A 27,767-nucleotide genomic window follows, 5' to 3' on the forward strand; every position below is an offset into this window, starting at 1 on the left:
ATACATAGTGACTACACAGTTCTGTGTCTGAAAGTACTACAGTCTACCATTTGATTCTGCTGTGTGGCCCAGCTTAAAAGTAGTTGAAATGCATTACACAGAAACATCTGCTGGCAGATACGCTGCATTAGCCATGCAGTCAGTTAACTGAGCGCTGATTGTGATCAAGTCAGGGTATTTCTCTGAGTCCTTTCCCCTGAAGGCATGAGCATCCAGCTAAAGCCCCTGCTCTGAGAGAGGATTCACTGTGAATGTGTAGTGTGGACAACCATGGGCCCCTGTAAACCTAATCCAAGTCACCCACAACCCTAAGGATCTTATACACAGTTAGTGTATTAACAGAGAAATTAAAACAGAAGATGTCAAATACAGAAGGACAGACTGATTAGCTAACGGAACAGAGAGAAAATGAGAGCAAGAAAACAAAACTCTCAAGGAAAAATGGAGAGGCCTTGAATTGAGAGTAAAGAAAAAGAAGAGTTGGCCTACAGAAGGTTGGATATGTATATTTAAAAAAACTTTGATAGATAAACAAAGAAACATGTTTGGAAGAAATGAGAAAGACTTACTCCTCATAGAAGAAGGGGAGTAAGAAATCGGACACCACAAAATATATGAAGGCAGGTACATGAACAAATACAGACTCACCTTGGCATGTAGAGGACCCTCTCTGCCACGACAAATCCAACCCTGAAGAAAAGGTTACTGGCAGGAATGAAGGGAAACATCAGGAATAACATTCCAACCAACATCTCCCTGCTCCCCTGGCCCTGCACAGACAAACACACATTGTTTCAATAAACTCAGTAAATTCTCTGTGTAACTGCTGTCAGCACAGTATACATGTATACACGCATAGCCTCTACCCATCTTCTGCTGTGTTATCAGTATTAAGAGCTAGAGATGAGTGAAGTCGCACCACTCAGAGGCTTGTTCTGCTGAGAACAGCTTTGACACCTACCTGATGAGAGGCGAATTCAGTCTCACATCTAATGTGTAATAGCTCTGTCGGTCCACAGCACGAAACATAGTTGTATCACAATAGCACATCTTGTGAAGTGGCTACATTTCTTCCCTCCATTCATTTCAAGAGGCATGTACATGACACATGATGTTCAAGTTCCTCTCACTGTAAACAAACAACAAGGCAGCTCTCCTCTTATTCAGAGTGTACAATTCCATATGTTAGGATAGTCTTGCTTCTGATTAAATGTCTAGCGAGAAATGTATATTTTACTTTCAGAATATTTGTTCGGTCAATGTGTTTGAACTTGAGTTTGACAATTATTACAAAGATTATTTCTCTCCAGAAAGTGTGTGGATAGTACAGAGTGCCTCAAACACCAGTGTCATTACAGCCACCTCACTCCGCAGAGTGTGACCGGCTGCTGTGTTGCACATTTTACTTGTACTTAATACACAGGTATTATGGTCCTAAACCAGAGATTTGGGGATTTCACAATCTTAGCATTTTAAAAGTCAACAGCATTTTTGCACTCATGTTCCAAATGAAAGTTGTGTAACCTCACACCTCTGTCCTTCATCCATATAGTGGAGAAAACTATATGGATGAAAATAATATGATCTCAAGGTCCAAGCTCACACACACAGTACGAAAGAGTGGTGACTTTTGCAGAGCAGGAAAAACAAAGTATTCTGAATAGAGATCTATAAACCGCCTGAGGACAAAGTCCCAGCAACACCTGGATGCATTTAGTGTGGCTGCAGCACAACAAAATAATAAACCCTCGGCCAAATGTCATCAAAAATGTATCGTGATGCTAGTGCCCACCCCCATCACTCTGTGTGACTCCCCAGTCACTGCTGTGCACTCAGTAGAGACGATCTTTGATATTTGCTTCGCCACTGCGGAGGCCGAGAGTCTCAGTTATCAACACACATGGAAGTCGAGGAGAAAGAGAAACACAGCGCACCGAAAAATACCTACAAATCAAACGTTTGGCAACACTTCGGATTTTTCAAGAAAGACGGACAACTTCAAAAATCGCTCGCAAATTGTAAACGATACCGTGCCGCTTTAAAGTACACAAGTAGTACGAGGAACTTAGCGACGCACATAAAGAGGCGACATGGGGTCTGCGGCTGAAAAGAGAAACCTGAAAGTTAGACGTGAGTTAAATCACTCAGTGAGGTGTTCTGTCAGAGAGAGTGGTGTTTAGTTTACAGCAGCCTGTGACGGCCAATAATAATTTAAATGTCTTCCTTACTGTAAGCAGTTATGAAATACCTGTTTGTGAAAGAGGTTATTTGTATTCTTTATTGTTCCTATAGAAACCACTGCTTTCTGCTCACTGGTGAGTTAGCCTATGAATGAGTGTTAAGCACATCAGGCAGCAGCTGTATGGGCATTGCACTATGGTAGTTGCTATTTGCACATTGTTAATCCTGGGCAATGCATCCTTACATTGTTTAACTGTACGTTATAAAATGGTACTGTACTCTGGAGACAGAGAACACTACTACAAAGGACTTGTGAAAAGGCCAGTCTGTGAAAGGTCCAAGTGTTTTTTTTAAGGTCAAAAAGAAACAGCATGATGGGATGTGCAGTACTAGTAGAGGGAACCAAATATGTAAAGCAATTTTTTGTTAATTTATGATTTGCTGCATATAAGGAATAAAACAAAATCTTCTGTCGTACCATATTGAAGTATTATTTTGCATTGTGTTGAATCGCATCGTATCGCCCCGAATCGCATAATGTTGAATCAAATCGTATTGAACAGGGGTGAATCGTATCACATCGCTTCAAATGTATCGTTAATGTATCGTTGGCAACGTATCGAGATGCGCATCGCATCGGCCTCAGTAATGGAGATGCACAACCCTACTCTGTAGTGATGACATAGGGTTTTATTTTCGAACCTGGTTAACTCTCGACTCTTTCCAGCTCGTACAACTCTTCCCACTCTTTAAAAAGGAGGTAGTAGCATGTTACAAGGACAGACAATCATCAGGAGGCAGCAGAGTGCAGATAGAACTGACCTGCAGTGAGAACAAGCAGCTGAGGCAGAGGGGCGACCATCACCACGGCCAGCAGCACCGTGGACACATTGCGGATGGTCCCACCAGCGACTCCACCAGGGGGATGCTGCCCACTGCCAATCATAACACAGCACGACGGGGGCCAGCAGCAGCCAGGCATTGAAAGACAGCAGGTACGAATAGGTCAACATCCTAAAGAGCGCAGGGGCGTGGTGGGTGCGTTTGAGGTGGACAGAGACAAAGGAGAAAACAAAGATAATAAAAATGAATCATTTGTAAACCTAATGAGGATTTCAATTAATCATTATAACCATCTTGTTTGTCTCAATAAAACCATAAAGCTAGCTTCGTTATGTTTCTGCATGGTTTTTTGGTTGTATTTGTTCCCTCCCTACTCTGTTTCTCTTTCTCTGCAGGGCTAGTATTCTCCTGGCTGCAGACGAGGCACACCTGTTCCCATTATCAACCTTCTCTATAAGAGACTGGCCCTCACTCCACTACTCTGCCAGATCATTAATGTTGTGGACATCCAAAGTGCCTCTCTGCAGCCCAAGCCTTTTGTGTTTCCAGATTGCTGTTTTTTGTGGCAACTTTTTTGTGTTTTTGCCTGGGACGTCTCTCTCAGCTTCTTGGGGACTTTTTCTGCAACCAGCCAGCATTACCTGCCTTTGACTTGCTTTCCTAAAAAATATCCGAAACACTACACGCTTGGACGAACAGCAGGAGGCTCTTTTTCTAACCTGTGCTTATTCACAGTGTGTTCCTTCTACTTTTCTCTAGATTTCTCTCAGTGGGGTTTCACCTTGCACTACTGTAGGTGTAGGAAAAACGGGTGGATGGACAACACGGTGTTAATTTCGTCAACGAAGACCAATGACGAAAATGTTCGTCAACAACCTTTTTTACATGACTAAGACGAGACGATGACGAGCTAAAAATAGATTCTTGATAATAAAACCGATGACAAAAATGTATATTTTGTTTTTCGTTGACGAGACGAGATGGGACTAAGTGTTAATGGTGGGTGTACTATCGGACATTCAAAAGGCAGGATTTTTTCCCCCAATTGTCCGTCTTGTCTGCAAAATGCATCTTACGTTTCTAACTTGCATTATCATTATTTCCGCTCTCTTCACTCCAGAAGAGCGATCTCCCTGTGTCTCTCTAGAGGTTCTCAATACTCTAATTTCCCCCCTACTCCTCGACTCCTCGGTCCTCCGGGCAGTGACCCGGAACGCGAAAGGATTTTCAGCGTCGCCCATGTGAAGGACATCTCATTTCTCTACATGCACATCGAGGACCGAGGAGGCTCTCTGGAGAAGCTCTAACCGAGGAGACACTGATGGGTCCTCCACGGCTCCTCCGCGGATGCATTTCCGGGAACGGTGGAGGCGTTACGCACGGCCGGACTTATCTCAGCCAATGACAGCTCTCCATGCATCCCCTGGATATTATTTTAGTAACTGCTTTCATCGCAACGCGATGTTTCCAGAGAGAACAGAAAGCAGAGCAGTGTGTAAAATATATATCACTCAGTATAACAGGCCCACATTACTCTCTGTATTTGTATACTGTAGTTTAGTTGATATCTTCAAACAAAGAGTCGATATTTTTCTAAGACCATTTAGTGCTTCACATAATACAATGACTGTAACCTGATTATGCTTTAGGAGCTGTAGGTGTGTGTGGTACAGTGTGTAGGTGTGTGTGTGGTACAGTGTGTAGGTGTGTGTGTGTGGTACAGTGTGTAGGTGTGTGTGTTGTACAGTGCGTAGATGCGGCGGACAGACGGGTCTCAGTTGGTTTGATGTCCTCTGCTTACTTTTAACAACTTTTGGCCCGTCATTTCAATTCCCTATTTCAGCGACCAGAGAGAGGGGGGGGATATATCCAGTCTGTGATTGTGTTACGTTATTATGAGAGTGCTCTCATACTTGTTTGATTCTGAAATTGTATATATTTATATAAATATATGTGTGTGTATATATCCGCATCTGTAGCCTATTATTGTCTCATTATACCGCACTGTGAATGAATTAAAAGTAAATATATAAGTCGTATATAAGCACTCTGTCTGATGAACACATCTGTCCATCAGACAGAGGGCTGCTGTGCCTCCTGTCATCATTAATGGATGTCTCTTTAAAATGACTGCTCAGAGGGGAGGAGTTCTCATTTCTCCAACCGCCTGCTGCTTCCCCTCCTCTCTCCTTGGTTCCCCTCGCATCTCCTGTGGGCGGCACCAAGTCTTGAAGATAGGAGTCGAGGAGGGGAAATTAGAGTATTGAGAAACCTCTTCTGTGTGCGGGGGGCGGGGCCTAACAGACACGCTGCAGCGGACACAGAGATTTATTTACCGGGGACGGAGCGTTCAAATGTATAGTGACACTCTACAAGGCTCGATGTGGACAAAGCTCGTTTGCCATTAGTGTTTTCGCGTAAGCGCGTTGACACGAGCAGTATGTCCAAACAGCTGGCCAAAAGGTATCATATTCAGTCGGAGAAATGCAACATTTCCGACTTCCTTAACTCAGTAACGTTATCACTTCAGGTGTGCAGAGGTGGGAGAAGTAGGCTTACTCATTTCTTGTAGTTAAGTAAAAAAAGTACCAGATTGTAGGAATACTCTGTTACAGTAAAAGTACTGCATTCAAAATGTTACTCAAGTAAAAATAGAAAAGTATTCGCAATCAAAATATAGGTAAAGTACCAAGTCATTGTGCAGATTGGTCCTTTTCAGAATAATATATATGATATGTTTTATAATGATTGATCATGAAAGTGTTCTCAAAGCTGGTAAAGGTGCAGCTAGTTTGAATGACTATACTGCAGGGTAGCTTGTGGATTTACTCCAGGTGTAACTTAAATCTGATTTAAGAGTTGATTATATTTCACATCATTAATCCAGATGTGTAAAGTAACTAAAGGTATTAAATAAATGTAGTGGAGTAAAAGTACACCATTTACCTCTGAACTGGAGTAGAAGCAAAACATTTAAATACTCCAGTAAAGTACCTCAACATTTTGAGTACAGTACAATATAATAACATAATTATATATAGTACCGGATCAATAAGCAGTATCGATAAGAGTAGTAGTACCGTTAAAAGACCTTAATCATACCCATCCCTAGATATCACACAAGTAAAGTGTTAATAGAGTGAAATGTTGCTTTACGAATTTCAACACTTGATACTGTCACCTTGATTCCAATTTCAGATACCTGTATTTACCTAACTGAATTAGTTTAAAGAGAGAAACATTTTTTGACTAGAAGTTGACTAAAATGTAATGATTTTTCATCGACTAAAACTGGACTAAAACTTTTTGAGTTGTCGTCGACTAAAACTAGACTAAAACTATGAAGGATAAAAAGGACTAAAATGTGACTAAAACTAATAACCATTTTCATCTAAAGATTACATCAAAAATAGCTGCCAAAATTAACACTGGGACAGCAGAAAGATATTTTTGCATGTTGAAAGAGACTCACATTTTTATTTTCAAAAAGTCACAATTATGGATCGTTGATGGTCGGCTGTCATACAAAAACCCTCCTCCACACCTGAGATTCTCTCAAGAAGCGATGAAAGATCACAAAGGAGTGAGGGGGTTGGCATCAATAACCTTCCCTGATACTCATTGTTGGAGATGGCAATGGGCCTATGAGAAAAAAAGATAATAATAATAAAAAAAACCTTAACTAAAGTTCTTTAGGTGCAACACCCTAACCACAGATAAGGCAGGTTGTGAGCCTTGGACTCACAGGTCAAAGTCTTGGTGGTGACATGGTCTCAGGTCAATAGCTGTGTGTGTGTGTGTGTGTATGTGTATGTGTATGTGTATGTGTATGTGTGTGTGTGTGTGTGTGTGTGTGTGTGTGGTCTAGCATTCCTATACTTGTGAGGACCTAAATCTGTTTACATAGTCACGTGTGGGGACTGGCTTCCCTTATGGTGACAAATTGGAGGTCCCCATGAAGGGAATCATTAATTTTAGGGTGAATACTTGGTTAGGTTTAGGGTTAGGGTAAGGTTAAGGGTTAGGCATGTGTTGGTTAAGGTTAGGATAAGTCTCCAGGAAATGCATGTAAGTCAATGTAATGTCCCCTGAAGTGATGTATACATGGTGTGTGTGTGTGTGTGTGTGTGTGTGTGCGTGCGTGTGTCACTGACCTGGTAAGCAGGTGTGGGGAGAAGGAGGCGGGGTTGTCCTGCTCAGAGAACAGAGGCATGGATCCTCCCATCAGCCACAGCCTGACGGACATGATGATGAGCACCTGGAGGAGAAAGTGTGCAGCATGAGTACAGTTACAATCAAACACCAGCTGGTGTTTTTTTCATATTTGTATGAGCTCAATGTCTTTGAAATGCCTTTTACATGTTTTGCTTTCTATGCATACATTATCATTTATATAATTTGAATGGTCTGTGTTGTAAATGTATTATTGTGTATACACAAGAAATCTGTCGCACACCCGTCCGTCTGTGGCCCTGCATTGATCACCTTAACCTGTTAAGCCCTGAGCCTGTTTTTCAGGTCTCAGGCTCGAAAATGACATTCCCAGTCCCAGAACAAAAGACCATATCTTCCCTTCTAAAAGGGTTACATTAATAATCTTTTTTCTCAAAGTAATGATAAACCTGTGAGTTGCGTTTTTATCGTTTTAATGCCATTGAAGATCACTTTTGACCAGCGGCGTAGCTGTGCACGTGCACGTCTGGCCCACCCACAGCCAATCAGCGCTTCATAGCGCAGAGCCGGGAAGCCCAGAAGGAAGTGCCACAAACTGCAGTTCATCTAGTGGCCGACAGGGGATGGATGCAAAAAGGAGCAATTCCCATAGACCCCCATGTTAAAATGCCCAACTTTACAGCAGAAATAAACATGTTTCTAGCCTGGATCCAATAAAACGTATTCTGGATATAGTTAGATTCCACCTTCATGACAATGGAATAGGGAGTGCATTTTTTTTACCGTGAGTTTTTATAGTAAGTAAAGTAACTTTTGCCGTGAGTGAATGAAAGTATTATTTCTTCTTGAGGTCTGCAGTTTAGCGTGTACAGATTTGCTAAATATGAAAACACTCAGTGTGTGCCCACTGTGCGACTGTCAAGGATAAACAACCTGTGCCCCCGATATATGTTGTATGTATTATTGCTACACAAACATTACATTGCAGTTTAAGTGTCGCCAACTCCGTTTAAGAGATCTCTCCCCCGTCTGTGTGCGAGGGGGCGGGGCAGTTTACACACACGCAGCTGCTACATGCAGCAACACACACACACGGAGGAGATGGCGGAGAGAACGCGCTCCGAGGTGTGTTAAACTATAGCCGTGTCGATGTGGACAATACTCGTTACCAAAAGTGGAATAAGAGTTTAGCATGTAAGGGCGGTAACACGAGCAATGTGTCTAAACATTTAGCAAAAGTGCTCCACATTCAGACGGAGGAATGCACCGGGTTCCACTGTCTTTCTAGCAGCTCTGTAGCTCCATCCACGAGTAACGTTTCCACGTCAGGTGTTATGTATGCTAGCAGCAACACACCGAGTTAACTCAATTATACAAACATGGGTTAATGATTAGAGGTAACTGAGTTATTTATTTAGTTAAAGTTTCAGCTATTCTGTTTACAATTCTGTCATCACATTATTTAATACGATTTGTTAAAACGTTGTTGTTTCTTTTGATGTGAAATATTATGTATTTAATTTAAATAAAAAGCAATGTTAGTTTTGTTCACAATTTGTTTAGTTAGTTTACCTTATTTTTTTTCTCCAAAAGAACCGATAAAAGTAATGTTAAAGGACCGGATCGATAAGACAGACATACTTTATTGTCATTTCAACAAGACACAGAGTGTACAATTAAAACGAAATGTCGCTGTACTGGCTTACAGGAACAGGACAATATAAAAACTTGCTAAAATTGTACATATAAATAAATAATAGTGACGTGGTGCTGATAAAATTAAAGATAAAGTGTGCGTTTAAAATATAAAGACTTACTATACATATAAATAAAATAGACATACTATATAAAAATGTTCTGGGCTTTTGTCAGGCAGCGTTTCTGAGCGGTGTCTCTGATGGGAGGGAGAGACACTCCGATGATCTTCTCTGCTGTCCTAACCACTCTCTGCAGAGACTTCCAGTCTTTGGCGTTGCAGTCTCTCGACCAGATGGAGATGCCGCTGGTCAGCATGCTCTCTATGGTTCCATCTGTAGAACGTGGTGAGGATTGGGAGGGGGGAGCTGTGCTCTTCTCAACCTGCGCAGGAAAGTGTAGGCGCTGCTGTGCCTTCTTAAATAGTGATGTCGTGTGAGTGGACCAGGTCAGACTGCTTGTGATATGCACCCCCAGGAACTTGGTGCTGTCTGTAGTCTTCACTGCTGTGCCGTTGATGTGGAGTGGTGGGTGACAGTGCTTTTTGTTCCTGAAGTCGACAATGATCTCTTTTGTTTTATCGACATTCAGGATCAGGTTGTTGGTGTTACACCAGTCTGTCAGATGTTTCACCTCCTCCCTGTAGGCCTGTTCGTTGTTGTCCCTGATGAGTCCCACCACTGTTGTATCATCCGCGTACTTTATGATGTGGTTGGTACTGAACCTGGAGCATAAGCATAAGCGCTATTGATAAAAGTAGTAGTACCGTTAAAGCCTTAACGATACCCATCCCTATGTGGATGTCAGTTTTACACACATTCTGAGGCCGCCGTGCCTATGTTTTTTGTTTTCACTGCTAATTTATGCTTATGTTCTATTAGTGCATTAAAAAATCATTAATGAAGTTTCAGCTCAGACCCCACGCTTAATATGTCTCCCCCTGGCCCACCTACATTTCTCCAGGCCCACCCACACAATAATTCCTGGCTACGCCACTGCTTTTGACCAGACAACGACCAAGGTAGGCCATGTTGCCGGTTTTAGCTACCTAGCGCCACATGTTTTGATGTCTGTTCTTGTAGCTTCGCGAGTTCTTATCATGGAGTGATGATGTATGTACAGATGTAGCGCTTCATTTCAGACAGTTTGAAACGCGAGGGCCATGATTGGTACGTGATCTGCCCTCGCTCAAGGGAAAACCTCCAGCTTGACTTGAGACCGCCCCCGTGATAAATACATGTAATTATTATGAAGCCAGCTGCAATGGATCATTGATCCACCAGGGGGTGCAGTGGGGTTCCACACTGGAGCTCATGTGAAATAAAGTCAGATACAGTACGCTGGATGTACAGCGGAACTTTGTTAAGATCCATATGTCACGGATATCATACTCTGTGCTAAATAAGAGACATGTAATCATTTAAAAAACATCACCATGTTGTTATTTAACAAAATAATGTTTAGTCGAAAAAAAACGAACGGGAGGAAATGCAGCCCGGCTCTCGATTTTTAATCCTAATTTAATCATCATCTTCACCACGATCATTTATGTTTATGTTCGCCGAATTGACATGAAATCACTGACACATATGAATATACTGTATTCAACTTCATTAAAACGTTATTAACGTGCCTAAACTCAGTAATTCACTAAAAATATTTATATTTTAATGGAGCCTCGTCGGCAGATCAGGATCCCGACGCGTAGCGGAGGGATCTTGATCTGGATGAAGGGTGTTATTTTCCCCATAAGGAACAAGTCGCTGCAAATTATCCCGCTTATTACATGGCCACATTCTCAACAAAGTAACGACATGACTCCCAATATTAATTGAAATGCTTTTATGGATTTAGAAAATGTTTTTATTGATTTAAAAAATAGTTGTATTGATTTAAATTGACATGCATCCGCTAAGAAAAATAGTCCGTTGTTACCATTTTTTAAACAGTCTGAATGAAACGGCAGCTCAACTAATGGCCCATCAACCACAGCTCTCTCCCCCCTCCCCCCCTGATCTTTCTTCTCCAGCAGCTAAATGAACTGTAGGTTACTCTGAGTGACAAGCTTACAGTTAGACACAACACTGTCATTGCAAGTGACCCTCAGTAAGTTGACTTTTATGTTCAACTGCTAAATTCGTTACTGATAAAAAAAGTGCTTCTACTGTACCTAATTACCTTAACACTAGAACCGCCAGAGGTTTTTGTATAGGCCTACCTAACACCGTCAAATCCCGCTATTAGAATGCAATTTTTAACAACATAGGGTGCTACATAACACACTTTCAGGAAAAGTCACGGACTGGGAGACTTTAATATTTTATTGAAAAAAAGTTACATTGCACACACACAACACACATCACACAAATTGACCCGATTGGCGGTTCTAGTGTTAAATAAACTCACTAATTAATTAAACCAGTTCAATACGCATTATTCTTATTCTTATCATTCTTTATGAGCGCAGAAATAGTCTTAAAATCAGACCTGTTTTTTAAATGAAATCTGACGGCAGGCAGTTAGCTCTGATCACCTACTGTATGATAAATGCGCCACACCTAATCGCTGGCCATTCAGCCACAGAGCTCCCTCTATACAAATCAAACTGTAGACGGTGTGAAAGCACCTATTGTTTTAAATAATGGTCGGAATGTGACCTGTGAGCCTTCTGAATTACCGTGGGACAGCACATTCTAAACTAAAATGTTCAATCAATAAAGTAACATCTTATCTTATCTTATCTTAATAATATCTTCATATTAATAATAATAATAAATCATACAGTATGTGTCCGAAAGGGAGCAGGAGGAAGCAAACACAAAAATATACAAAAAATATACTGCATATTAATGCAAACGATTGTAAAGGTAAAAGTATGAGCATAACAAATAAAAAAGTGTAATGTAAACATGTACATTATTATTATGATTATTTAATATATAAAGACTATATATTATTGGATTACAAGATTAGATATACTTTACTTGATCTAAAATATTGATGTGTTCAAATGCTCTTCAAAATACAACAGAAAGTCCATGAAACTTGTCTTTCTGTATTTGCGATTGAAGCGCCATCTCCTGGTTAAAACCTGAAATTGAAAATCTGGCAACGCCCTCTTGGAAAATAGTGGGAGGGCTTAACATTCCTCGATACTGGTCTTAGGCAGGTCGTAGGCAGGAAGCTGTAAACTGGAGTCTGAAATTAGGTGCTACATCTGTAGTACCCATCGATTCTGTGTCATCTCACGATCAGATCGATGGGTTGGACGTGCAGCTACGATAAGTAATAAGGGTGTTATGAGTGAGTTTCTGTGGAACACCCCGTTAGCATTTTTCGCTCGTGGCTAATTCATAGGCTCAGCGATAGCTTTGTGGTTTTTTTTGAAAATAAAAATAAAATGATCAGTTAGCTGAGTTTCTTCCCATTACATGGATATAAAACATTCATAGTTTATTGAATATTAAGATGCCCTCAGACGCTGTTTCCTGCAGATGATGCGTTTTTCCTCCCGGTATCGGGGGTGCGGTGTAGAAGAGGTTAAGGTGATAGTAGGCTGATTTAGTAATTGTTTTAATGTGACTGTTGAAACTCAGGTCAGAGTCCATGACTACACCTAGATTTCTGGCTTCATCTGTTGTTTTGAACATTGCAGGCTGAAGCTCAGCGCTAACTTTTATACGTTCTGCCTTGTCTCCAAAAATCATTACCTCAGTTTTATCTTTGTTTAATTGGAGAAAGTTCTGATCCAGTCATTCATTTGTTCAATGCACTTACTCAGTGTCTGAATTTGAGCATAGTCTCCTGGTGAAATTGTTATGTAAATGTGTGTGTCATCCGCATAGCTGTGGTAACTTATTTTGTTGTTTTTCATTATCTGAGCCAGTGGTAGCATGAAGATGTTAAAGCCTGTTTTTCAGGTCTCAGGCTCGAAAAATGACATTCCCAGAACAAATGACCATATCTTCCCTTCTAAAAGGGTTAAATTAATAATCTTTTTTCTCAAAGTAATGATAAACCTGTGAGTTGGATGTAGAAAAGTCAGAATCAATATAGATGTTTTTTATTTTAAAATAAAATTCAGATTGAACATGGTAAAAAACTGAAAATGATAGTGTCCGTCCAAAAGATATGTTGTACTTATAGTGAAAACTAACCTTGGATGATGGGTTAGTAGACTAAAAGCTTTAGGAATCCAAAGTACAACATATAATAAGTACCCTGTATCAAGATTGATGCAAAACAAGTGATATTTGACCTTTTTAAGACAGATTTAGCAAAAAAAAACCTCTTCTGGAGCCATTTGGGTGGGTTTTCCATATCTCTGGCCCCCCTTGTTCGATTTTGACAAGTGACATCTCTTTCTGAACGTTAGAGCCAATAGAATCCAAGGGAAATCGTCCCGCACACACACTCATGTAAAAAAAAAAAAGGTAGCCTCTCTGCGCATGCTAGTTTACAGCAGAGGGGAGAAATATCGCTGCTCTGATATCAAGCAACGGAAAAGCTGTTTTATTGCTTATGGAGTATCAGAACATTTCAAAGGGGACACAGACACATTGGATTAACCTATGGATTAACTACACCATCGTTTTTATCATTGTAATGCCATTGAAGACCAGTTTAGACCAGACAAAGATGAAGGTAAGCCATGTTAGCGTTGTGGGCTACCTAGCGCCACTTGTTTTGATGTACGTTTTTGTTGATAACGTCGCAAGTTTGTATCTTTCAGTGTTGAGTTAACCCTCTCCTTGCGATCATAAACGATGTGTTGGATGTGCACCTAGGAATAGTAATAAGGGAGCTAGGAGTGATTATCGGTGCAGTAATAGGTTAGCATGTTTCGCTCAAGGGTCATTTAGATGCTTCTTATGAGACTTGTGTTTTGTTTTTGTAAAAATGGTTTGTATCGTCAGTTAGCTGAGATTATTCCCGTTAATCTGGTGTAACACATTAATAGGTTCTTAAATATTAAGAGCCCCTGAGACACAGTGTCGTGAAAAAAAAAACTAAGGTACCTGCCGGCGGGGACCTTCGGGCTTAACAGGTTAAACCCCATCCCCCCGCCACCGGGGGGAGAAACGCATCATCTGCAGGAAACAGCGTCTGAGGACTTCTTAATATTTAATAAACTATGAATGTTTCATATCCATATAACGGGAATAAACTCAGCTAACTTGATCTCTTTGCAAGAAAAAACACAAAGCTAACGCTGAGCCTCTGAATTAGCCCCGAGCGAAAAAATGCTAACACCGTTTGCACAGAAAACACGGTATAACACCCTTATTACTTATCGTAACTGCACATCCAACATATCGATTAGCATCGTGAGAATACACAGAATCGATAGGTCTATATACACTGAACAAAAATATAAACGCAACACTTTTGTTTTTGCTCCCATTTTTCATGAGATGAACTCAAAGATCTAAAACATTTTCTATATACACAAAATAACCATTTCTCTCAAATATTGTTCACAAATCTGAAAAAATCTGTGATAGTGAGCACTTCTCCTTTGCCGAGATAATCCATCCCACCTCACAGGTGTGGCATATCAAGATGCTGATTAGACAGCATGATTATTGCACAGGTGTGCCTTAGGCTGGTCACAATAAAAGGCCACTCTGAAACGTGCATTTTCGCTTTATTGGGGGGGTCTGGGGGGGTCCGAAAACCAGTCAGTATCTGGTGTGAGGTGTAGGGGTAGGGTTAGGGGTAGGGTTAGGGTAATGTTGTGAATCGAGTGGCCCATGGTGGTGGTGGGGTTATGGTATGGGCAGGCGTATGTTATGGACAACGAACACAGGCCACTCGATTCACAACATTACCCTAACCCTAACCCTACCCCTCACACCAGATACTGACTGGTTTTCGGACCGCCCCCAGACCCCCCCAATAAAGCAAAAATGCACGTTTCAGAGTGGCCTTTTATTGTGGCCATTCTAAGGCACACCTGTGCAATAATCATGCTGTCTAATCAGCATCTTGATATGCCACACCTGTGAGGTGGGATGGATTATCTCGGCAAAGGAGAAGTGCTCACTATCACAGATTTTTTCAGATTTGTGAACAATATTTGAGAGAAATTGTTATTTTGTGTATATAGAAAATGTTTTAGATCTTTGAGTTCATCTCATGAAAAATGGGAGCAAAAACAAAAGTGTTGCGTTTATATTTTTGTTCAGTGTATCATCACTCCATGATAAGAACTCGCAACATTATAAACAAAAACAGACATCACAACACGTGGCACTAGGTAGCCAAAACGGCAATATGTCTTACCTTTGTCGTTGTCTGATCAAAAGTTGTCTTCAATGGCATTAAGGCGAGACACCCCAGGTGAATAGGGTACTTTTTTTAACTTAAAGGTATCAGCTAGAAATGTCTCCAGTTAATTATTTACAATAAGGCAATTGTCTTTTGTATTACAAGTTTTCTGAAATAGCATGTTTAAATATGCAAATTAGCCATTATCTCATTAAATATGCACATATTTTAACACATTTCAGGAATCGAAATCTGAACTTTGGATATAGCCAGATTCAAAATTCTTGTTTCATTTTGTAGTCATATTAGTATCTAAGGCTTTTACAAAAGGGATATTGGATATCTCTTTTTATCACTCCATAAATCAGAAAATACTGTCAACAGCCCTAAAATATCCATTTTCGCCATGTTTTTAGGTATACAATGTTGTATAATTCAGGCTATGAATTATATATGAACAAACCCTTCTGTAAAAGCCTTCATAATATTGATAGGAATATAACTGGAAGGTTTGGTGTATGTACGTGCTACTGAAGTTGACATTTCAAACTCAGAGTAGGAGAAAAAACTCATTTTGAGAAAACGACCTTTAAAGATTGCAGTGAGGCGCTAGCTAAACCCTCCTGTTCTTTGGATGACAGCTTGCGCATCGACGCACTCCGTGAAGGTATTTCATGTTCAGGGTCAACCTTGCTTCGTGCAAGTGACAATTGTTGTCGTCTTCTCTGTGAATGTTTTTTTCGCCGTTCTTTTGGCATTTTGAGATTTTAATTTCTAGCTGAAAGCTAACCAGGAAGTGTTTTAGCACACCACGTGACGCATCTGAACGAATCACGTTGTCAGAAATTGACACCAGCCAATGAGATTTTGTTTCTTGGTTTAAGACCCCCTTGTGCTTTCACAATTGGTTGCTGATACAAAGGAAATGACCATATTTGGATCCGATGAGATTGTGCAGGAGAGACACAGCTTTCCAGCGATACCTCTGTTGACATGGTGCACACTACTTTATGTTACGTTAGAATGCTAACTTTTGGTGAATTTAGGAGAAATCTACAGACGCAAATAGACAAACTATAGTAAAATAAACACTTAAATGTGTATTTTGTACATTTTCCTTCCAAAAGCCTGAAAGAAAACATGTTATGGAATCAAAATAGGACAAAATCTCAAAATTGACCAGTACTTGAAAAACGATGTTTTTGCCTGCCGTGTCTCGCCTTAAAACGATAAAAACGCTGCTGAAGGTTAATCCATAGGTTAATCCAATGTGTCTGTGTCACTTTGAAATGATTTCTGATAATCCATCAGCAATAAACCTACTTTTAAGTTTTCAGATTTCAGAGCGTGAGACAGGTTGCGAGTTGGGGAAACTGCGTGCGCATAGCCCCCACTTCACAATGGTAATATTGGTGTGTATGTAGAAATTCCCCTTCGATTTTATTGGCACTAACGGTTAAAAAGAGATGTCAATCATCAAAATCGACCAATGGGTTCCAGAGATACAAGCGGCCGAGATGGGTTTTCTCCGCAGGGTGGCTGGTGTCTCCCTTAGGGATAAGGTGAGAAGTTCGGTCATCAGGGAGGGACTCGGAGTTGAGCCGCTCCTCCTTCGCGTCGAAAGGAGCCAGTTGAGGTGTTTCGGGCACCTAGTTAGGATGCCACCTGGGCGCCTCCCTAGGGAGGTGTTCCAGGCACGTCCAGCTGGGAAGAGACCAATGGGTAGACCTAGGACCAGGTGGAGGGATTATATCTCTTCGCTGGCCTGGGAGCGCCTTGGGATCCCCCAGTCAGAGCTGGTTGATGTCGCCAGGGAAAAGAAAGTTTGGGGCTCTCTGCTGGAACTGCTACCCCCGCAACCCGACCACGGATAAGCGGGAGAAGATGGATGGATGGATGGGTTCCAGAGAAACGGCAAAAACGCCCATTTCCACCCAAATGACCCCAGAGGTGGAGTTTTTTTTGCTAAACCTCTCTAAAAAGGTCACATGTCACTTGTTTTGCATCAATATTGATACAGGGTACTTATTATATGTTGTACTTTGGATTCCTAAAGCTTTTAGTCTACCATCCCATCATTCAAGGGTGGTTTTCACTATAAGTAAAAAATTATTTCTGGACGGACTCTATAATTTACAGCTTTTTACTATGTTCAATCTGAATTTGAAAAAACATCTATATTGATTCTGACTTTAAAATATATAATACATTGATGTGTGCTTGGATTGTAAAATACAGAAGGCTAAAAGAGAATATTGATAAGTTTTGATAAGTCACTTTGGATAAGAGCGTCAGTTAACTTATATGTAATGTAATGTATTGTCAATGATTGTCTATACTTTAAAAATGTAATACAAATATAAATAAAAAATGAAATGAAACCAAGGGAATACATTTACCATACCAATATACCAGTGTGTCTCAATCTTAAAATCTTTGTTTTGGAAAATGGCCAACAGTAATTTCCTTTAGAACCAACAGTATGGTACTTTTCAATGTAAAAAAATACTCACAAAGCCAGAGATGAGGCAGGCTCGTTTGATGAAGGGGCTGCAGACATAGCGGAGGTCCCTGATTCTGGAGCCCGACAGCTGACTGCAGGACACACAGAGCAGGTCAGTCAGACTTTATCAGGGCATCATTGGGCAACATTCAATAATGACCTTTCAGCATATAAGTGTGCAGGTTTCTTCAGATGCCAAATAGAGTGGCGCATATCATACCGGAAAAGTTGCTGTTTGATCATTGGCAACATCTGCACTGAAACATGGCAACTCCCCAAAAAAAGAAAGACAGACGTATGAAAGAGAGGTCAAACCTAATGATAGAGACAGAGAGAGACAGAATATGTTTGAAATGTGTCTGATGTAAATCTGTTAAACCTTTATGTTAAAATAAATGTATCTATATGAGTTGTTGTGTCTCTTGTTGTATTGATTTCGGCTGCAGAGTTAAATTACTTCAGTTACTTGAAAATCACATGAGGCAATCAGCTGCAAAGGCTCATCACCTCTGGTCTTGTTGTATGCCTCTCAAATATGACACTGCATAGTATTTATAAGAATTTGATTTGAAATAATTGAAAAAACTAAAAACACCGTACCAGCCTACATGAATGTACTTCCATGACATAAAGAGATGTATCAAATATGTACAGAATGTAAATAGAAAGGCCATATTGAATGACTGTTACAAAGCTCTTTTAACCTGTTAAGTGCTGAGCCTGTTTTTCAGGTCTCAGGCTCAAAAAATGACATGCCTAGAACAAATTACTATAACTTCACTTCTAAAAAGGGTAAATTAAGAATCTTTTTTCTCAAAACAATGATACATTTGTGAGTTGGATGTAGAAGAATCAGAATCAATATATATTTTTTTTATTTTAAAGTAAATTCAGATTGAAAAAAACATTACTTATAGTGAAAACCACCCTTGAATGATGTGATAGTAGACTAAAAGCTTTAGGAATCCAAACTATAACATATAATAAGTACCCTGTATCAAGATTGATGCAAAACAAGTTAAATGTGACCTTTTTAGAGAGATTTAGAAAAGACATCTCTTTTTAACCGTTAGAGCCAATAGAATCGAGGAGAGGTTCCTAAAATCCATCTAAAGAGTGATGCGCAGCCAGAATGCCCAAAACCGGAAGCTGTCATACAGTCTCGTAGCTATCATAATAGCTATATATGAAAACTCAGTTTTTGCCATAAATATGACGATGGATTATCAGTAATCATTACAAAGTGACACAGACACATTGGATTAACCTATGGATTAAACTTCAGCAGCGTTATCATCGTTTTAATGCCATTGAACACAACTTTTGATCAGAACAACAGCAAAGGTAAGACAATGTCCCGTTTTTGCTCCGTAAAGCTCTGTGTTGTGATGTATGTGTTTGCTTCCCCTGTCGCGAGTTTTGATCGCTCAGTGATGATACGTATACCCCTATAATCTGTGGAATCTCAGTTTGCTAATCGATATCTTGTTTGTGCAGAACTGATATGTAATAAGGGTATTTATACCTAGAGTTCTGTGCTAAGTGTGTTAGCATTTTTTCGCTCAGGGCTCATTTAAACGCTTCTTGTGAGACTTGTGTTTTGTTTCGGTAAATATTGTTCGTATCGTCAGTTAGCTGAGTTTCTTTCCGTTAAGTGGGTAATCCAATTCTCGGCAGAAGCCATGCTACAAGATAAAAAAAAGTTATATAATTATAAAGCATTTCTTAAAAATGTACCCACTCAATGAACTATGACAGTAATCAAAAACGGAAAGCAATGAGCCTGTTTGCTTACTGGAGGAAGGGTCTGCGGCACAGCACCAGGGCGTCGTAGAGCACGCACACGGCGAACACCGTGATGCCCGTCTCCTTCACCAGCATGGCCCCGGTGCCCAGGAACAAACTGGCCAGCAGAAACCATGCCGACACCGTGGGGGGCAGTGAGCCCTCACACACACAAACACCGACACTCCTGCAAGCCAGAGAGAAAGATTCATCATTTTAAATGAAAGACAAATGTCCACTAGTTTGTTAACAACAACTGGTCGAAAGGACAAGATATTTACTTTTTTCTGTGAGAAAGACTTAAAAAAAAGTTCAATAAAAACATTAAAAGTTGATGTGTTTAATATTCTTGATTGCCTTTTTAAGCGTGTGGGAATGCTCCGGTTTTGGGACAAAATTAACATGGGATCACTCCGGTCATTGTACGTACTTCGTCTCACTGGAATATTAACGGTCAGATTGAATACAACATCGACCCAATTTCTCTGGTCAATGACGGGAGAGTTTTGAAAGTGACAAAACACTGTTCCACACATTTAAAAACACTTAAACAATTAAATAATGTTTACCCAGGATTCAGGCACCTTCCCTGGCTTGTAAAATGCGGTGATGCGCCCTGGAGGTATCATACTATTTAAAACATGTATACCCAGGATTCAATCACTTTTCATGACTTGTAAAGTGCTGTGGAGCAGCCTGTTCTCTGGGTAAACTCTCTTTGCATTGTAATCACTATTTCTGCTATCACTATCACCACTTTTCCCCACGTTTCAAACCCTTATTCCTGGGTAGAAAAGCCATGTGCTGCATGGAACTCTCTGGGTCCACTCTGCCTCTATTCACACCACTTTTCCCCACGTTTCAAACACTTATTTCTGGGTAGAAAAGCCATGTTCTAACTGGCACTGCTTCTAACAATACTTTAGCCCACATCAGAGCCCTGTTCCCATCGAGGGGGGTGATGTGCTCTGGGTCTACTGGTGTCTGGGTGTGTGGGTCTCTGGGTCTCTGTGGGTCTCAGACCCTGCTAACAGCAGTGACCCAGCTGCCAGCATTATGAACAGATTGATCAGTTTCTAACAATACTTTAGCCCACATCAGAGCCCTGTTCCCTGGGTAATCGAGGGGAGGTGATGTGCCCTGGGTCTCTGTGGGTCTCTGTGAGTCTCAGACCCTGCTTCTCCGGGGTGCTGGAGTCATTTTCAGGCTCCTCTCCACAGCTGTCCCCCTAAAAATGAATTATAAATCATTATGTTTGCATTTAAATGATTTATGTTATCATTAATATGGTTCCCTAATACAATGCACATAGTCTAGAGCTCACTGGGGTCCTGCATATGCTTTAATCAGGCGTTTTAACACTTTTTCCCATGAAAATGATTTTTAATCACTATCATGGGGCTATATAAATCAAATTCCGGGTAATTCGGAGCACAATTGTACCTTTTACTATTTAAATGTATTTTTATTATATATTTATTGACATTTCTGGGTGACTTTGTCAGTTTATGGAGCTTAGCCCACAAATCCTGGAGGTTCCAGGCCAAATTTGGGTGCTCATAGGCGGCCTGGCATGTGCACCCACCCGTAGAAAGAAGAAAGAAGTAAAGAAAACGGTCAATTATATCTTAAATTAGTGTGTGCCAACGGAGAAGGGGCTCAAAAAAGCTCAACCTGTTGGCGCTTCGGGTCGAAGCCCCGGACATTTTTCCACTTCTCCATTGCAACTTACAACGGAGTAGGGAAACCAAGCGTCCCCTTCTCCATCAAAAAAATGCATTCATCCATTTCAGACTACTGTCTGCACGAAATTGGAAACCCGGTTTTTGAGAGGACTCAGAAAAAAAAACGGGTTTCTGATTTCATGGAGGAATGTATGTGCACTATGGCTCGGATATATTTGTTGCCTGGAGACTTCTCTAACTTCTGGTCACTTTCCAAACAGTCTTAAGGAGGCAAGAGTAAACCCTCTCCTAAAGAAACCCACTCTCAACCCGTCTGATGTTATAAACTACAGGCCTGTCTCTCTCCTCCCGTTCCTTTCTAAAACACTTGAACGCACTGTCTTTAAACAACTCTCCTGTTATCTCCATCAGAACAACCTTCTGGATCCGCACCAGTCTGGTTTCAAGGCAAGTCACTCAACAGAAACTGCCCTCCTCGCTGTCTCTGAGGAACTGCACACGGCTAAAGCAGCCTCCCTCTCCTCTGTCATCATCCTTCTGGACCTGTCTGCTGCATTCGACACGGTGAATCATCAGATCCTGCTTCGCACTCTCCAAGAACTTGGAGTTTCAGGCTCTGCACTTTCCCTCCTCACCTCATACCTCAAAGACCGTACCTAAAGGGTAACTTGGAGAGGGTCAGAGTCCGACCCTTGTCAATTAACTACAGGGGTCCCTCAGGGCTCTGTTCTTGGTCCCCTCCTCTTCTCCTTGTAAACAAACTCGCTCGGATCTGTCATTAGCCTGCATGGTTTTTCATACCACTGCTACGCTGACGACACCCAATTAATTCTGTCCTTTCCCCACTCAGAGACCCAGGTCGTCGCATTATAGCGGACATCTCTCAGTGGATGTCTGCTCACCACCTCAAGCTCAACCTTGACAAGACTGAACTGCTTTTCCTTCCAGGAAAAGATTGTCCCACTCTTGACCTAACAATCAACATCGGCACCTCTGTTGTTTCCCCGACTCAGACTGCAAGAAATCTGGGTGTTATCCTAGATAACAAACTGTCCTTCACTGCAAACATCACTGCTACAACCCGCTGCTGCAGATACTCGCTTTACAACATCAGGAGGATACGTCCCCACCTGACCCAGAAAGCGACGCAGGTTCTGGCCCAGGCTCTCGTCATCTCACGCCTAGACTACTGCAACTCCCTCCTGGCTGGTCTACCTGCATGTGCCATCCGACCTCTGCAGCTCATCCAGAATGCAGCGGCTCGTCTGGTCTTCAACCTTCCTACATTTTCCCACACCACTCCGCTCCTCCGCTCCCTTCACTGGCTTCCGGTAACTGCTAGAATCCACTTCAAGACAATGATACTTGCGTACCATGCTGCGAATGGATCTGGCCCTTCCTACATCCAGGACATGGTCAAACTGTACACCCCAGCACGTGCACTCCGCTCTGCATCAGCCAAACAGCTCGCTACACCCGCACTGCGAGGGGGACCCACGTTTCCATCAGCAAAAACACGTGGGTTTGCTATCCTGGCTCCAAAATGGTGGAATGAGCTCCCCATTGAAATCAGGACAGCAGATAGCTTGCACATTTTCCGGGGGAGACTGAAAACTCATCTCTTTCGACTCCACTTCGATCGATAGAATTACTAACAAATAATTGCTAACAAAGCACTTATATACTAATAAAGGGCTGGCTTATCTAAAACCTGTTGAGTAGCACTTGAAATGTGTTAGCTCTATGAAACCTGATGTACTTATATGATTCTGTTTTCTTCAAGTTTGTATCTTGTTGGTCGAACGCATTTATTGTAAGTCGCTTTGGATAAAAGCGTCAGCTAAATGCAATGTAATGTAATGAGACCCCCCAGCCTGGTTTTTACCAAACTTTAAGTTTGCAAACCGGTCTCTGGATGAATGTAAGGGGAGTTTGAGAGGACTCTACCCGCATTATGAGACACTATTTTCGGATACATTTTCTCACTTTGACCCCTTTTCTATGGATCTCCAAAAAGTTAACTCAGACTTTTTCTGACTGTGGAGGAATGCAAGGGGAGTTTGAGGGGACTCTACCCGCATTATGAGACACTATTTTCGGATACTTTTTTTCATTTTCACCCCTTTTTTACGGTTCTCCAAAAAGTGAACTCAGACTTTTTCTGACTGTGGAGGAATGCAAGGGGAGTTGACAGGGGACTCTTGCGGGCTCATGATGCAATATTTTCATTTTCAGCCCTTTTCCATGGATTAATTTAAACTTATAATTTTTACATTTTGGTCAATTGGACCCAGTTCTGACAACCGTATTGCCTGGAGGATAGGACTGAGAGATGACAGACTCTGGCCGCCTCACAAGTCACTATTGTCGGACACTTTCTTTGCTTTACCCCGGTTCTATCACTCTTTCCTTCTTTTGACCATAAAACGTGTTTCCTGCTGGGGTACTGCCTGGTTCGGGGGTACTGCCTGGTTCGGGGGCACCCCAAACCCTCTCATGGTCGGGCACCATGAATTGATGGATCGGACCCAATGTTGCCATCACCAGCCCCGCGTTGTTGCGGAGGTGGGACCATTTAACCCGGTGGTAACCCAAGTCCTCCCTTGGTCCGTGTACCATGAATTGAAGCATCGGACCCATTGTTGCAATCACCGGTTACGCTAACGCATATAAACGGAGAAACAGAAAATAATTTAAATACAATTCATTGTCTCTGTTTTAGTAAGGATGTCGTCCGAATGCCCGGTGTGCAGACTCTTCTATATGGCGTTGAACAAGCACCTTAAGCACAAACATGCAGTGCGGAACTTGGAGGAAAGAGGCATCATTCTTAAAATGGCCAGTGGCAGAATAAATGTTCGGACCAAACCCTGTCCCATCACAGGGTGTTCGTATGCTGGGAATAAACTGGACCGTCATGTGACTCATGGCCACCCTGAGTTATCCCGAGATGAGGCACATCAGGTCATGGCAAGGCTGAAGCATAATGTGGCCCTGCAGTTGCTCCATGACCTCCGAGAGACTAATCCCATCATTGGAATGGCTACATCATTGGATATAAAAAATGAGGAGGAATACCCGGTGCACCCTCCACCCTTCTCCCCACATACCGAGTGTGACGAAGAAGACTGCAGGCAGGTGATGCTGGAACATGTGGCATTGAGGGCTCAGAAGGATGCCCTCATTGATGAGGTGAAGACCCTGCGCTCCAAGCTGAAAAAGGAGCTAAAACCCAGGAAGCAGAGTGTCACTGCTGCTGTGCTTGAGGAAGAGGAAGAATGTATACGATTTAAGGGCCTGGCAATCTCGAGTACCTCCGGCATAAACACAGTAGCCTCCGGCAGCAATACCCCTCTCAAGACCCCGGTCAAGACTGTCATGCATTCACCAGAAGCCTCCGGCAGCAATACCCCTCTCAAGACTGTCATGCGGTCCCCAGAAGCCTCCGGCAGCAATACCCCTCTCAAGGCACCGGTCAAGACTGTCATGCGGTCCCCAGAAGCCTCAGGCAGCAATACCCCTCTCAAGGCCCTGGTCAAGACTGTCAAGCCTCCGGTAGTGAGACCCATGTATGCCAGAAGACCCGTGTGTCTGTCTACAATAAGCTGAAAGCTAATCTGGCTAAGGACTGGCCCTCTCCCCCAAATCACTGGTCCATTGGGAAGGGACGGGGGAATACCATGCGTGAAATCACGTTGCCTAAAAGCATGGAGACGTACATTCAGACATACAGGGATCATTGTGAGGGTGTCGCACCGACAGTAAAACGGAAAGAAAATTGTCTGTCCAAGGTCAGCCGGATAAAGAACTTCCTCGTATTCATGGCCCATGATGTTAACCGGCTGTCAGACTGGCTGTCCCTAAAAGACATGAAGAGGGTCCGCGGCTGGAGCGAGTATATTTCAAAGTCGGGCCGGGCAGTCACAACATCGCTGTTGTTCCTGAAGAATGTGAACCATTTCCTGAGGTATTTGTCTGAGTCGAAGCTCCGGGGGTGCAGGCTCACCCAGTCTGATATGACCAACATCATCAGAGAGGTGATAGCCAACATGAACGACTTGAAAAAGGCTGTCACTGTGCACCAGATTAAGGTGAAGAGGAACAAGCTGGATCGTCTGCCGTGCCAGGCGGAGCTTCTCGCCGCCATGTTGCCCGCTGAGAAGTGCATCCCTGATCTCCTTGACCTGATGACCAGCAAGCCGACCTCAATCACCCAGTACCTGCTATATGGCTATCTAACCCTCCATTGGAGCCTCCTGTATGGCCACCGTCCGGGGGTGTACGCAAACATGACCAATGCTGAGGTCTTTGAGGCGGACAGAAGGGGCACTGCTGAAGGCTACATCATCCACGTGCAGGATCACAAGACTGCCAAGACATTTGGCGAAGCACAGCTGGTGCTTACAGTAAAGGAGTTTAGCTGGGTCATGCGGTGGATGGGGATAAAGGAGGGCTTGTCGGGTCCTCAGAATGAATTCTTGCTTTTCACAACGGGGACGTATGCCTCCAAGAACCTGAACGCTCACTTGAAGAGGGCTTGGGCTGACCTTCACAATCCTGCGCACTGCCCTGGCTGACAATATCAAGCATCACCAAGATCCAGAAAGCAGGTTGATTCTCGCCAGGTTTATGTGTCACGATGTAAGCACTGCTGACCGGTTCTACGCGAATACGCCTGGAATAAAGGAGGGAGTGAAAATCCGCTCCATGTTCAGGGCGGCAGCAGCTGCAGCAGCATCATCAGAAGGAGGTCTACGGCCGTCAGATACCTCCGAAGAGGGCTCAGGGGCTGAGAGCAGTGATACCTCTTCTTCAGGGCCGGTTGACACTCCTGAGGAGGGGGCAGGGGTCGTGGACTCAACCTGTTTTCCCCGGTGCACCGTACAAGTTAGACGGCTAATATGGTCCCCGGCTCCCCACTAATCATGTTTTTATTATGTCTACTGTGTATACTGTTTTTGTAAAAATCATGTGATAATTAAATAAATAATAAAACATGAATATAACCTTGAAGGTTCCCAGGGGCAGATACAGTGCCAGGTACTATTTAAACAATGTTTACCCAGGATTCAGACACCTTTCCAGGCTTGTAAAATGCGGTGATGCGCCCTGGAGGTATCAGACTATTCTAAACAACTTTTCCCCGCCTTTCAAAGACTTATTCCTGGGTTTTAGCCTGTCATTTTTCAGGATATCATTTAACATTGACCCTCTCCTGAAAATGCACATATTCTGTGCCCCCTTGGTCGATTTTGACGAATGAAATCTCTAGATCTCGCTAGAGCCAATGGAATCGAGGGGAGAGTGACGCGTAGCCAAAACCGGAAGCTGCATACACTCTGGTGGCTACCATTAGCAACTAACTTTTTTGCTCTGATTTTTAAATAAAAATGGAATTATGGATTATAGATAATTGCTTCAAAGCCACAGATACATTATTAACCTATGGATCAACCGATTCAGCCGCGTTTCTCGTTTTAATACCATTGAACACGTCTTTTGATCAGATTGACAGCTACGGTGAGACGATCTCCTGTAAAAACTCCGTAAAGGTACGTGTTGTGATGTCTGTGTTTTCTTCGCCTGTCGCGAGATCGGATCGCTTAGTGATGATACTATACTTAAATAATCTGTGGAGTCTCAGCTTTAATCGGATATATTGTATGTGCAGTTTCGATAAGTAATAAGGGTATCTTTATTTTGAATTCTGTGCTAAAGTTCGTTAGCATTTTTTCGCTTGGTGCTAATTCAGAGGCTTGGTATTACCCTTGTGTTTTGTTTTGGTAAAAATGGTTCATATCTTCAGTTAGCTGAGATTCTTCCCATTAATCTGGTGCTACACATTAATAGTTTCATAAATGTTAAGAAGCCCTGAGACACAGTCTCGAAAAAAAACTGTGGGGGGGGGTCCACTGGGGGGACCGCCGTGCTTAAGAGGTTAACCAGAGCTGTCTCTGTGCTATGATGTGTTCTAAAGCCAGACTGAAAATCTTCAAATAAATCATTGTTTTTTAAGTAATCACACAACTGTTTTGCGACCGCTTTCTCAAGAATGTTTGAGAGGAATGGAAGATTAGAAATAGGTCTATAGTTGGCTAGAACCTCTGGATCGAGGTTGTGCTTTGTAAGAAGACATTTTATCACTGCTACTTTGAATGATTGTGGAACATAGCCTGATAATAAAGACATATTCATAATATTTAATAAAGAAGTGCTAATTAATGGAAATACTTCCTTTAACAGCTTAGTTGGAATTGGGTCTAAAATACACATTGATGGTTTAGAAGAGAGAATCATTGAATTTAATTGTTCAAGGTTTATGGCTGAAAAGCATTCTAGTTTACTATCTAGTGTAATATTAGAACTTACGTTTCCGGGAGCTGTTGATAACACTATACTGGTCAAAGGCAAGAGGTCATTAATTTTGTTTCTAAGAGTAACAATTTTATCGTTAAAAAAGCACATAAAATCATTACTACTGAGTGCTATGGTATAGCATAGCATATATCTATAAAACTATTTCAAACGACAGTAGCTTCATTTACCAAACTCTACCAGCAAACAACTAAATGAGTCATAAGTTATTCAACATTGCACATGCAGGGGGTGATAAATGTTTTTAACTGGCAGAC

The 27,767-nt window shown here is 42.0% G+C and overlaps 1 protein-coding gene across 1 annotated transcript in view; it reads right to left on the reverse strand.

The window, feature by feature from the left end:
- Nucleotides 1-648: 648 nt before the first annotated feature.
- Nucleotides 649-27,767, reverse strand: part of LOC117541383 (protein O-mannosyl-transferase TMTC1-like) — a gene marked incomplete at its 3' end in the record, with an annotated part of 51,711 nt that continues 24,592 nt past the window's right edge. Inside the window, 8 exon segments of the mRNA XM_034208522.1 lie at nucleotides 649-770; nucleotides 3,004-3,033; nucleotides 3,035-3,085; nucleotides 3,088-3,116; nucleotides 3,119-3,195; nucleotides 7,179-7,282; nucleotides 17,676-17,757; nucleotides 19,461-19,637. Of these exon segments, the coding sequence (XP_034064413.1) occupies nucleotides 649-770; nucleotides 3,004-3,033; nucleotides 3,035-3,085; nucleotides 3,088-3,116; nucleotides 3,119-3,195; nucleotides 7,179-7,282; nucleotides 17,676-17,757; nucleotides 19,461-19,637 (672 nt within the window).

This window comes from Gymnodraco acuticeps, unplaced genomic scaffold (assembly GCF_902827175.1).
Source record: "Gymnodraco acuticeps unplaced genomic scaffold, fGymAcu1.1, whole genome shotgun sequence".
Lineage (NCBI taxonomy): Eukaryota > Metazoa > Chordata > Actinopteri > Perciformes > Bathydraconidae > Gymnodraco > Gymnodraco acuticeps.